Raw genomic sequence first — 14,211 nt, 5'->3', positions numbered from 1 at the left:
AATGTTAATGATGAAAACTGAGCAATGGTTTACTGTTCAGGAACCTTCTATTCACAGAGTTTCACAAAAACGCAAATATTTCTCTCCCACCACCACAAGATGTGTTTCAGCTTCTCTATAATAAGTTTAAGTTAAAAAAGGACACACAAGAAAAGAAAAAGAGGAAAAGGGAGAATAAGAAGGGAAAAGGGAAGAGGGGACGGAAGGAGGGAAAGCAGACAAAGGAAGGGATGTGGGGAGAGGGGTTGAAGGGCTTCAGTGGGTGGGCTACTTCCTAGGGTCCCCTGTCAAAGCCCTGTGCCAGGCCAGAGCAGGTATCTTCTTCAAGCATTGGCACAACTGATAACGATTATTTTGAATAAGAATCTCCAAACTGTAGACGTCTGATCAGTGTAACCTTAATTTCTCCAAATATATCAAAAGTAAACTCATAAAAAGCCCAGGACATCTGATATTCTTGTCTTATCTCAATATTTAACAGAGTTAGGCAGTACTTCATTTTCCTCTAACACATACCATGCACATGAAGACCCCTGTCCTAAAGTACGTAAGTGTGTTGAGTGTCCATTTGTTGCTGCTATTTTCTGAGGTATAATGGTAGACTATTTTTGTAGCCCACACTCAGAGGCTGTAAGGATAAATAATATTAAAGTGTGAGAGAAATGCAAAATTGCCAAAATCAAAATTGAATCATTTGTCCACTCTAACCAAAAAAAGTTAGTAATTCTTAGGCATGACTGCCTGACAGCAACTGTCACAGAAGACTGTGCCAGAACCACAGGCTTGCAGAGAGGCCACGGCAACTTAATTCAAAAAGTACTTCTACAAGCATACCTGTCTGTTCAACGTCAGGCTGGTGCCACAAGGACCACACTCCTCGTGATCAAGGACTATTGCTTCAAAATATCTGACCTAATCCTTCCTGTTTTGGCATTTAAAAATTTCTCCTTGCCTCCACTTCCTCAAAATCAGCCACAAGTTACTGTGGTGTGCACATTCTCATGTGGTACGCTGCTGTTCCCAAGTAAATATCATTACTCTTTGGAGACTAAAAATCATTACTCTGTTTTTACATTGATAGAAGGTAAGGTGAAGAGGACTGGAAACATGGACCTCAGAAACAGCTCCTAATCACATGATCTTGCAATTCAGAGAGCAGATTAGAGGATGCACACCTAAAATGCTTATGCAATTGTTTATGACTATAAGAATAAATGCCCAAGAGAACCGTAGAGAAAAACTCTCAGATGAAAAAAGATGAAAGAAGGCTCCAGCAGTCCAGAACACTTTCAGTTGGCCTCAGTGGATAAGACAGAGGGTATAGGCTAGACAGAGGGTATAGGCTAGACAGAGGATGAGCTAAAAAAGGGTCCAGAAAGAGAGCCACCCCCCACCCCAGCAACAGTAATGGCATCACTAATGAACACCGACTCATGTGAGAAAAAGGGAAAAGAACAGTCACTTTTATAAATTAGCACTTACTTCCTTCGGGTCTCGGGAGGATGGCTCTATTGAAACTGTGGAAGAGCTAGTAAAAGAGAAAGGGAAAACAATACTTTTAACAAATCAGTAAAACGTGACTCAAGCTGGCATGCTTAGGACCATGGGAAAAATACATACTCATAAATTTGATATTGGCTAATGAGATATAACATGAAATGGATTTGGTCTTCAACCACGCTTTGTGGCACAAAGATCCTGAACCCTTGGGATTTCTTAATAGGAGTGTCCCGTTACTCAGAAGGAGTCTTTTCTGATGGGACCCGAGTTTATACAAATAAGGTGACATAGGAGATGGCACCTGGATATAGCCTCAGGATGGGACTGGACAGGACATCCCAAGTGATTAAAGAGCTGGGACTTTGGTCCCCATTCATTGGTGGGGATGAGGTGGAGATTATGTAAATACTCTGTAAATACTCTGAAAAAAAAGATCTGGTAAACTTCCAGTTTAGTGAACACATCAAGGTGTTGGGAGGGTGGTGTTCCCACAGAGTCAAGGAAGCTCTGCAGATCCACCATACCCCAACCCCTTCCACCAGGCTGTTCTGGGGTTGCACCTTTTATAATACACAGTAAATATGCTGTTGTACCCTGAATATCGTTTAGCCACTCCAGTCAATCACTGAACCCAAGGAAGGGGGTCATGGGAATTCTCGATTTACAACCAGTTGGTCAGAAGTCCAAGTGGCCCAGACTCATACCTGTTATTTCAAGTCAAGAAAGATGTGTGAGACTGAGCCCTTAATTTGTGGGATCTACCAGTAACTCCAGGTTGGTAGTGTCAAAATTGAATTCATTTCTAAGACACCCATCTGGTGTCAGAGAATTGGTCCATGTAGGGAGAACACCACATATCTGGTATTCCTTGTGAGAATGTAGAAAAAGTGAGGTGCTTTATCAGTTAATGATAAAGCATTATTATTGAAGCTATTATTATGAGCTCAGATGCGATGATAAACAGAAAGGAACATCTCTCACACAGGTGTGCCAAAAGAGCAAAAATAAGAAAGGGGCTGCTGTTCTTAATGAAGTTACTGAAGTTGTATGTAAATTTGTAATTCTCAGTCTTAGAGTGACAAGTGGACAAAAAAATCTTCTGCATCCTAACCAATAAGTTGAAGTTCATTTTTTCACTATTTCTAAAATCTGGTGTTTACTTAAATTACATCCAAAATAGTAAGATGGTAATTTGGAGCAGCCTCCTAGAGTGCTGCTGGTCCATTATTTGCGAGGCATATTGCAGCTGCAAAAATAAACATATAGTACCTTATGTGTTACCCATACAAATACAGAGATGAATGTTGTCTTTCTGCAGATTTGCCTTTGTTAACTGCTCAACACAGTATATAAGTTCAAGGTTTTACTGCATTTGAAAGACTGACTTCTCACCAACTTAGCCACACAATCTTTCTGTCATTCAAGCTCACTTTTCCAAAGTGCTTCTTGAATCTGCGGACATACAGCCTCTCTCCGGTATACTGCCTTGACTAAAGATGATTAGCATAACCTGCTTTGGATCTCAGTAATCATCAACATGGTGAATAGTTAACATCCATATCAAGATTGCCATGTTCATTATTGCTCCCATTGCCTAGACTCTCTGTTAGCATGAAATAAGACATCTTCATCCTTGTACTGTATAGACCCACTTCCACTTTTCAAATCATGCTCTTTCCTTTTTTCCTAAACCCTTTGGAAATAGAAAATGCTTTCCAATACATTCACCTGGTACCTGCTTTGGCAGTTTACACAGAGCCATAATGCTTTCTGCAGAGCTTATTGGAATTGATCTATGGTGTTTCCACAGAACAACTGTCCTCAACAATTTCCCAATGCAATTCATGATCTGCCAAATTATCAACTCCAAAAGGCCAGCAATCTGCCAAAATAGCAGTAGTGCTTGAACGAAAGTGGCAACAGACTGAACCTGGGTGACTGTAGATCTGTATCACTACCTTTATTCCTCAAAGCATCATGAATAAGGCTACATAATGCTGAATCCTGTATAAATCAATAGGATAAAGCATAAATTATTAAATCAAGCAAAATGATGACAGCAGTTAATGTTGCCTCATATTATTTCAGTGGATAACAAAATGCATTGCAACCGTGCATCATGCTCACTCAGAAGACTATCTGATCCAAAAAGAAGAAATGGAGCATTTTGATGACTTCTCAAAGCCAATCAGAGTGGCAAAGTCAAGAAAAGTCAAATAAAACTGAATGACTTGTGCTTGCTGCTGCCACCCTATGCCAGACTACTAGAGGGCTGAATGTTCCCAAAGTGAATTCAAATACCAGTGTCAGCAAGGAACTTGCCACAAACACTGTAAAACAAAAAATAACATAAAAATGAACACCAGTCAAACTACAGGTTTTGAAATGAAGCTAAACCATTGTTTATTCTTACAGCTTCTTTTCCACCCAGAGCTTCCAACCACTGCTTCCTTTCCTCTTCTGAAAACGCCTGCATGGTCAAGGAAACACCAGGCCTGAAAGACACCAAGAACAATCAGGTTATCCGAGGGCACAAGACAAAACTTCCTAAAGACAGTAGAATGAATCAACATAACTCTCCTATGTTCATATATGAGTACACAACCAATATAATTCCCTATCATGAAAAACCACAAGAACGGGATTCTGATTAGAATAAGTTGTACTCTATGTACAATACGTCAAAATACACTCTACTGTCAGGAATATCTAAAAAGAATTTTTAAATAAATTTTAAAAAAAGCTGGGCACAATGGCACATGCCTATAATTTCAATGACTGGGAAGACTGAGGCAGGAGGACTGCAAGTTCAAAGCCAGCCTCAGCAACGTAAAAAGGCTCTAAGAAACTCAGTAAGACTGACTCTAAATAAAATTCCAAAAAGGGCTGGAAATGTCGCTCAGTGATTAAGTGTACCTGGGTTCAATATCCACTACCCCAAAAAAACAAAACAAAAACAAAAAACCTCTTCCTAATTTCCTAAGAGTTTACTATGAAGTTTAAATTTCTGGTGTATTTATATTAAAAAATGTCAGAAGCACTAAATACATTCATATTACTGTGAAACCATCCAACTCTAAAAATGTTTTTTATCTTGCATTTATCAATTTCTCTTGAAAATTTAAAAAGTTTTATTTTTGCATATAAAATTTTCTGTCTTAACCATTTTTACACATACAGACAAGTAGCATCAAGTACATTCACGCTGTTGTGCAACCGTGGCCACCATCCATCTCCAGAATGTTCCATCCTGTAGAACTGAAGCTCTGTACAGCCACTAAACACCAAGTCCCATTCCCCATCTTCTTGGCCCCTAGAGGCCACCATTCTACTTTCAATCTTCATGATTTAGACTACTCCAGATACCACACATAAGTAGAATCATAAAGTGTCTTTTCATAACTGGCTTCTGTCACTTAGCATCTTTAAGACTCATTGCATTGGAACATGCATCAGAATTTTTGCCCCTTTTTAAGGCTAATATTCCATTGTGTGTATATGCCACATTTTATTTCTCCAGTGTCATATCCAGGAACACTTTGGCTACTTCTACATTTTGGTTTTGTGAATAATGTTACTGTAAAAAATGGGTGCAGTTTCTTTTTGTTTGTTTTTGGTACTGGAGATTGAATCCAGGGGTATCTAACTACTGAACCACATCCCCAGCCCTTTTTTCTATTTTTACTTAGAGACAGGGTCTTGCTAAAGTTGCTGAGGCTGGCTCTGAACTTAAAATTTTCTGCTTCAGTCTCCTGAGCTGCTGGAATAACAGGTGTGTATCCCCCCTCCCTGCCCCGCCATGGCTGGCCAAACTGGAATTCAAATCTCTTTTCAAGTCGCTTCTCTAAATTCTTTTAAGTATATTCCCAGAAATGGAGTTATTGGGTGATACAATATATATATATATACATGTGTATATACAGTGATAAATAAGCATAAGAAAAATGCTTCCCATCATCATGTCATCAAGGAAATGAAAATTAAAATAAGATAACCACTACATACCAATTAGAAAGTCCAAAATTTTAAAAAGTGAAAACGTTAAATGCTGAGGAAAAGGCAGAACAACAGGAACTTTTATTTGTGGCTGGTAGGAATGCAAAATGATACTTATGCTTTGAAAGAGTCTGGTAGTTTCTTATAACAATAAACCTACTCCTATCATAGGACCCAGAAATCACATTCTTTGGTAGAGTATTTACCAAAGTCATTGAGAAAACCTGCACAAGGATGCTTCTCACAGTTTTATATATAATTGCTAAAACTTGAAAGCAACCAAGATGTCCTTCAGTAGGTCAATAAACTATAGTAGATCCAGACAATAGAACATTAATCGATGCTAAAGAAATTCACTATCACACCATGAAAAGCCATGAAGTGACCTCATGTGAAAGAGGGTAGTCTGAAATGGCTGTATGAGTCCAATAGTACGACAATTCTGGAAAACACAGAAACAGATAGTAAAAAGGTCAGTGGTTGCCAGAGGCTGGGTGGGAGAGGAGAACAGAGAAAACACTCCATGTGACATTACAGCAATAGATACATGTCATCACACATTTTTTCAAACCCATAGAATGTACAACCCTAAGAGTGACCCCTCATGTAAATTATGGACTTTGTGTGATCATGATGTGTCAAAGCAGGTCATCAACTGTAACGAATGAACTGATGTGGAGGGGGTGCCGATTATAGGGGAGGCTATGTAGCATGGAAGCAGGGGGTAAACAGGAAATCTCTACAGCCAGCCTCCTCACTAGAACTATAAAACAGGTGGAGAATGGAAACGTCAAGAGGCTACTAGGTCCGGCCACACAGAGCCTCCTTAGCTATAGCTAAGGATTTGTTTGTCCTAAGGGCCACTAAAGGTTTTTAGTAGGGAAGCATGACCATATTAAAACTGCACACAAACACTCTGGCTACTGCGTAGAGAATACATGGAACATAGTCAAGAGTAACTGCATAGATATATTAGAAAACTAGAAAGAAATAAAATAACAGAAATTAAAAAAAGATGAGCTTGAAAAATACTCCAGAAATGATTCTACATGCTGTAGGCATCAATAAGAAAGATGTCACTCCAATAAAGCTTAGTGCCAGGCGTGGTGGCACTGGACTGTAATCTCACTGACTCGGAAGGCTGAGGCAGGAGGGTCACAAATTTGAGGCCAACCTCAGCAACTTAGCAAGACCACTCAGCCTTAGTGAGACCCTGTCTCAAAAATATAAAAAGGACTGGGGATGTGATTCAGTGGTTAAGAGCCTCTGGGTTCAATCACAGTACCAATCAATCAATAAATAAAGTATAAATGCTAGATCAACTACTACATAGCATCAACTGGTAAAATAGTAAAGGTGTTCACTGAAAGACAAAAACAGTAGCAAAAAAGGACTTAAAAATTTTATACTCATAGTATCAGACAATGGGCCTAAAGAAATTCCTTGTACTCTCAAACCTGTGTTCTCCTAAAACTTTCCCTATGTGTGAGGGGATGTATCAGCTCCAGATAGGCAGTTTGATATTCTTAACCCAGTTACACACAGAGCAGCAAACAGAGATGTTGGGCAGATGGAAAAGTGACTGGTTCTAGTAACTCGGAACATAAGAAAGAAGTTTTGAATGTCAGAGTTTAAAGAGTTATGAACTAGAATTATAGATAGCACAACGGGTAGGGATTAATTGTTAAATTTCAGGCCAAAGAGCCATACTCTGTCTGCATAAATCCAAAGTGGCATACAAAGGTGAATATCAGTATAAGCCTTGCCTCCAAGCCCAGTGACTCAAACATGAGCTGCCGCGTGCTTCGTGAACTACAGCAGCAAACATAGAAACAGATTGTTCACAAGGGAAGAAAATCCTATTTGCTTACATTTTGACAAACAGTATCATAACACTTCCACTTCTGTGAACTAATTTATCATGCTACACATTCTTCAGAACGCCAGCACTTGCGACACATGGCTTGCATTAAAGAGGTCAGCTACTAGTATTACATAAGGCTGGGTTTCCATCCGACCACAACACTTGTTCACATTCCATCCTGTTTACTGAACCCTATCTCTAAAACATTAGCGTGGGAAAAGTAACACGTCATGCATTCAAACATGGCTTAGTCATTTCAAATTTCTCAAGTTTCTTTTTTCTTTTTTTAAAATCATCAATTGCTAGGATATCATGAAGCAAAATGAGACATTAGGAAGCATTGAATCCTCTCGAAACTGAAGTATTACAGGTTGGAACCCTGCCTGTTTCTAAAACTGTAGTCTTTTTGGAATATTCAGAATACTTTCATGGACTTTACCAGGTCAACATCCTTAATCTGAAAATCTGAAATTAGAAAAAGGGCTGGGGGTAGAGCACACACTTAACATGCAGGAGACCCTGGGTTTCATCCCCAGAACCACCAAAAAAAAAAAAAAAAAAAAAAAAAAAAACAGAAATTTTGAAACTATGAACATCAACAAGAGGCTGGAGTATTTCAGATCAAAGATGCTCAACCTGAAACAGGATCTCTGTTAAACTGTACTATAAAAATGCTGTAGCTCTTAAGACATGTTTTATTAATAAAATTTAATGAATAATATAAGACAATAAGGCAAATATAAGGATAAAAAAAGAACAGAAAATTTTACAACACGCGTTGGATTATTGCATATAAATAAGAAAAAGCCATTACATCTTGATTTCATGGAGAAGCCAGGATGACAAAATCAGTGACTGCAGAGTTAGATTAGAATTGGAAAAGTCTAACTTGGGGTTACTGGAGCCAGTCCTGCTGCTGTGTTGCACTGCCTAGGCCAAGCACATAGCCCTGTCTGATTCATCTGACACCTCATTTCAAACAAACTACTACCATGCACCAGGCACTAGCTCTGACTAAGTCACCATGCACAGCAAGTCAAAACTGATTCTTGGTGAATACAGAGGCAACGGTCTAATAGCATAAGTCTCAGGAAGGAAAAAAATGAACCAAGTAAAAACAAACTGCCAAGCAAGTTTGTTATCTGCGGAGTTTAGGGTTGGGATTGAAATCTGCAGAAAGAAACAGTTATGATAAACATTTTCTTTTGTTTCATTCGTTTGGGTTTTGTTTTATTTGGTATTAGGGATTGAACCCAGGGTGCTTAACCACTGAGCTACCTTCCCAGCACCCCACCCTCTTTCATATTTTATTTAGAGAGAGGGTCTCCCTGAGTTGCTTAGGGCCTCACTAAGTTGCTGAGGCTGGCTTTGAACCCATGATCCTCCTTGCCTCAGCCTCCCAAGCAGCTGAGATTACAGGCATGTGCCATCACACCTGGCTCATTTTCTTGTGGGAGATATATATAAATATATAAGTAGTTGTAGATGAACCTACGGTATCTTTATTTTTATGTGGGGCTGAGGATCAAACCCAGTGTCTCACACATGAGAGACGAGTACTCTACCACTGAGCTACAGCCCCAGCCCCCATTTTGTTGTTCTTAAATCAGCATCTCAACCTCTTTTCAGTCATTCATCAAATAGTAACAACAACAACATACAGTATATATACCAGGCACTATCTTAGGCCCTGGTATGAGAAGGAGTCTCAGCAGCTATTGTCTAGATTCTACATTTTACCCCATATCCATTATTCGTTCCAACTGCATTTTTACGATTTTGTCAACACCCATGCATGGTATGTTTCCCTTGTATTTCACTTAATAGGTCACTGAGTTTAAAATACAGAAAAAAACAGATACAAGTAGAGAGAACCATCCACAAGTATGAGGAGACATTATCATAAATAGAGAAGATGTAACAAGAGAAACAAACTAAAATGTAGCTACCAAAACTTATGACAGTAACAATCAGGAAAACTCTGATGTTTTTCTAAGAGGAATGCTGAAAAGGAAAAGACCAAACCAACATGTTACAAGTCCTGTACTAAAGGTTATCATGAAGCCAAACAGAGGACTTTGAAAGGTTAAAGAAATGTGGTAGTGGAAAGGAAATCAGTTTCTCATAAGGGCTTGGGAGGGGGCGGGGGTGGTGGTGCTAGAATCCAGGAATCATTTTCCAGAGGTGATCAAGATATCTGCCCAATTTTACTCAGAGTGAAAGTCTTTAACTTTTTTTATGTCCACCAAAAAGATGTTACAAATTGGGCAAGTGGGCCGTAAGACAGTCAGAAGCAGCATTACATGTTCCAATCAGAGTGAACTCAATTAATCATTGGAGAACTTCTGTTTCTGCTCAGAATGTAGAAAACTGCTCTCCTCGTAACTATAAGAACAAGATGGAGAAATCTATAAAAATCAGTATTCTTTAAATACAAGGAGTTGAAAATGCAAAACAACAAAAAAAAGCCCTAGTGAACCAAAATCCAGGAAGCTACAAGCCACATCTTGTAGAGAATGTGTAAACACACACACACACACACACACACACACACACACACACACACACTCATAGCTGCTTTCGTCTTAGAGCTGTAACAAAGACAAAGAGAACAGGAATTTTAATAAAAATTTTAAAGTGTAGGGCATCTCACTCCAGCAAAAATGGCAATTATCAAGAATACAAGCCTTTAGTACAGGAGTCCCCTATGTTTCTCCTTTGCTAGCAAAGCAATAAATCTTTTTCCTTTTTCTTAAAAAAAAAAAAAAAAAAAAAAAACAGCATCAATAAGTGTTGATGAGGATGTGGGGGAAAAGGTACAGTCATACATTGCTGTGGCACTGCAAGTTGGTACATCCACTCTGGAAAGAAGTATGGAGATACCTCAGAAAACTTGGAATGAAACCATCATCTGACCCAGCTATCCACTCTCTGGTCTATACCCAAAAGACTTAAAATCAGCATACTACAGTGATGTAGCCACATCAATGTTCATAACAGTTTAATTCACAATAGCTAAACTACGGAACCAACCTAGATGCCCTTCAACAGATGAATAGATAAAGAAAATGTGGTACATATACACAATGGAATATTATTCAGCCTTAAAGAAGAATGAAATTATGGCATCTGCAGGCAAACGGGTGGAACTAGAGAATATCAGGCTAAGTGAAATAAACTAATCCCCAAAAGCCAAAGGTCCAATGTTGTCTCTGATAAGCTTATGCCCATTCATACAGGGGTGGGGCCCATAGGGAAGAATGAAGAAACCTTAGATTATGTAGAGGGGAGGGGAGGGGAGGGGAGGGGAGTGAGGGGAGGGGAGTGAAGGGAGAGGGGGAGGGAAGAGGGGGGAGTGGGGGAGGGGAGAGGGGAGGGGCTGTGGGGACAGGAAGGACAGTAAAATAAGAGACATTATTACCCTTTATATGTGTATGATTACACTTCCCGTGTGACTCTGCACCACATACAGAGGAATGAGAAGTTGGGTTTCATTTGTGTACAATGTGTCAAAATGCATTCCAGTGCTAGGTATAACTAATTAGAACAAATTAAAAAAAAAAGGGAAACCAGTAGAATAGAAGAAGGGGATTAAGAGGAGGACAGGAAGGGGAAGGGGAGGTACTGAGAAATGAAAATGATCAGATTATACCATTTGTGTGCACATATGAATACATTATAACAAAGACCACAGTTATGTGTAATTATAATGTGCCAATGGAAAAAAAATACTTCACTAATTGACAAATTAAAGAAAAATAGATGATCATTTCTACAGCCATTGAAAAATATTCCATTAAAATTCAAACCTACTCACAATTTAAATTGGGAATTAACAAATTTCCATGATATTAAAAAGGCATCTACAAACCATTTTGAACTAATGTCATGTTCAACTGTGCAATAATGAGTGCTTCTCCCCTAAGATCAAGAATAAGGCAAAATATGTCATATCAACACTTCTACTCAATATTTCATGAGAGGAATTAGCCAGTGTAAGAAAGAAATAAAGCTGTCTATTCACATATGATATCACTGTGCATGTTTAAAAATCCTAAAGAAACTGCTGGAGTTAATAAGTGAACTTAGCAACATTAAGCCAACTACATTCTATATGTTAACAGTGATCAGCTGGAAAATGAAATGTTCAACAAGCGTCTTTTAAAATTGATATCTGGAAACATAAAAAAAATAGGAAAATTTACAAACAAGGCCCATAACATCTATGCTGAAAATTCTAAGACAGTTCTGAGAAAAACTAAAGCTCTGACCCAATGGAACACCATGCTCATGAATCCTACAGCTTTATACTTATTATACTGAATTGTCAGTTTAGGGCTTTTTGGTTTCTGTTTTCTGTGTTGTTTTTTTACAGGAATGAAATAATTCTAAATTTTACATGGGAACATACATAAAAGATCTACAATAACAATTTTAAAAACAACAGAGAACTTATACCAAAAGCCACAATAATCATGATAGTGTGGAATTTGCAAAAAAGATAGGCAAAGAAAACTAGATTATTTAGAAATAAACATACACTTATATAGCAAAATTATTTTTGACAATTAAAGTCTATCAATAAGTGGGACTGGAAATACTGGGTATCTATACAGAAAAACAAATCTTAATCCTCATACAGAACAACTCCCTCAAAAAAGTCTTTGTAAGTCATTAGTTCTTTTGTTAGACAACATGGGAAATATTCTTCAGAACCTTGGAGTATACATTTTTTAGAGCAAAAAACCTCTAGCAAATTGTTTTGAATTAATAAATTCCATCAAAATTAAGACCTCTTTCTCATCAAAAGACATTGTTAAGAAACAGGTAATTTAAAAAGAAAATAGGCAACCCTTAGATCAAATATTTGCAATTTAATATACCTGATGAAGGATTTATATACCAAATAATTAAAGAATTCCTAGAATTAGCAAAAAGACAATCAACACAATTTTTTTTAAATGGTACAAGATTTGACTAGCTACTTCACGAAAGAAACCATAAATGTCCAATTGCACATGCAAAAGTGTTCAACATCATTAGTTATGATTGGCTTAAATGAAAAAAAATATTAACATAATCAAACAGTAGTATTTGAAGGCAAAGTACAACTACTTTGGAAAATTGATTTCCTAAAATGTCAAATATACATATACTATCAACCCAGCAAATCCTACTTCAGGTATTTACCCAAGACACATGAGAATGTGTGTCCACAAAACACTTGCACTAAATGATTTATTCCAGTTTTATTCACAAAAATACAAACAATCCACAATGAAGTGGTCTTCAGCACACTTTTGAAAAATAAATTCATATCAATGTCAATTCAGATTTCCATTTAAATCAGAACCAATTCAAAATGAGGCTTTCAACACAACACTATGAAAAACACAAAAGCATATATACAGGAAATGATTCTAACTCTACCTACTCCATGTTTTACCAATTTTAAGTCTTTAAAAATAATTCCCTTACCTATTCTCTCAAAGCTGGAATCAGAATTTTATTTTATTTATCTATTTACTTATTTGGCAGTACAGGATAGAACCCAAGCCCTCGCATATGACTCACCATTTCTGAGAGGATAGAGCTACCAAGAGCCCTTCACGTTTGCTTTGCTTCACTGCCTACACCATACCCAAGTCAAGCTACTGGTACACTTTTTAAATTGAAATATACACCTCATACATATATTTACATGAAACATTTGTAAATTCAATTCCACAAACATTTTGGGTAATCTTTGTCTCATCCAATGCTTCAACATAGGACTCCTCAGCAGTGGCACTACTCGATGCTGGACCAGAGGGCACTTTGTCATGGGAGGCTGTCCAGTGCGTTGTAGGCTACTTAACAGCATGGTGGGCCTCTGGCCATTGGGTGTCAGGAGCAGCTGCCTACCCTCCTCCAAACCCTACACTATTATCAGAGTTAAGTGTCTCTAGATACTGCCAAATGTCCACCCCCATCACTACTGTGAGAAAGTCACCCACAGTTGAGAACTTTTGATTCGACAAATTCTCTCAACTGGTTTTCCCAAGATTTTCTGTTATTCTTATGTCCTGGGCCTGCCATCCTCCAAGTTCCTAATCTGTTACCTAATCTTCAGGAATCAGTTTAGGGACCTGGGATACAGCAAGTGGTACAGATCATGCCTGAGGCCCAGGGTCTAATTCCTAGCACTGCACAAAAAAACAAAATGAAGAAAGTTGATTTTTTTCTTCCCTCCTCTTTTTATCCTTCTTTTCATGGTGCTACTACAAATACAGAAAATAGAATTCGTTGTGACATATCCATACATTATGCACTTGACATAATTTGGTCAGTTTCCCCAGGATCTCCTCTTTTGCCCCTCCAGTACCCTTCCTCTACTCTACTGGTCCTGTTTCTATTTTCATGAGGTTCCCCTACCTTTCTTTTCCCCCTCACTAGATACCATAAATAAGAGACAACATATGACCCTTGCTTTCTGAGGCTGGCTTATTTTGCTTAACATAAATAATGCTCCCAGTTCCATCCATTTTCCTGAATATGACATAATATCGTTCTTGAAAAGAGAATTTAAAAATCACTTTCTCTAGCACTTTGCCACCCGCTCCCTAATGCTTCTCTGCTCCCATGGCACCTTGGACTTCTGAACCAACTCGCTTATCAACCTTCCTACTCTGCAGTTCCCCTAAGGTCACACCTTTTAATTATTGGTTTATTCTTGCATGCTCAGGGCCAAACACAATCAATTGTTTAGTTGCCTCAATGAGATGCACTATAAAATACATATTTTTTCTAGTTAATGTCTTACATAAACACTTGCATGATTACTCAGTCTAACTGCATGGGCTTCTGAAGCA

At 38.2% G+C, this 14,211-nt stretch overlaps 1 protein-coding gene across 1 annotated transcript in view; it reads right to left on the bottom strand.

Moving 5' to 3' along the window:
* Arhgap10 (Rho GTPase activating protein 10) overlaps positions 1 to 14,211 on the bottom strand; it is a 302,252-nt gene that overhangs the window by 149,128 nt on the left and 138,913 nt on the right. Inside the window, exons 11-12 of the mRNA XM_026392727.2 lie at positions 3,914 to 3,995; positions 1,483 to 1,528 (exon numbers count right to left, since the gene is read on the bottom strand). Of these exons, the coding sequence (XP_026248512.1) occupies positions 1,483 to 1,528; positions 3,914 to 3,995 (128 nt within the window). The remainder of the gene's footprint in view (positions 1 to 1,482; positions 1,529 to 3,913; positions 3,996 to 14,211) is intronic.

Source organism: Urocitellus parryii, chromosome 10 (genome assembly GCF_045843805.1).
Source record: "Urocitellus parryii isolate mUroPar1 chromosome 10, mUroPar1.hap1, whole genome shotgun sequence".
In the NCBI taxonomy this organism is placed as follows: Eukaryota; Metazoa; Chordata; class Mammalia; order Rodentia; family Sciuridae; genus Urocitellus; species Urocitellus parryii.
This window is presented reverse-complemented; position numbering and strand designations above follow the sequence as displayed.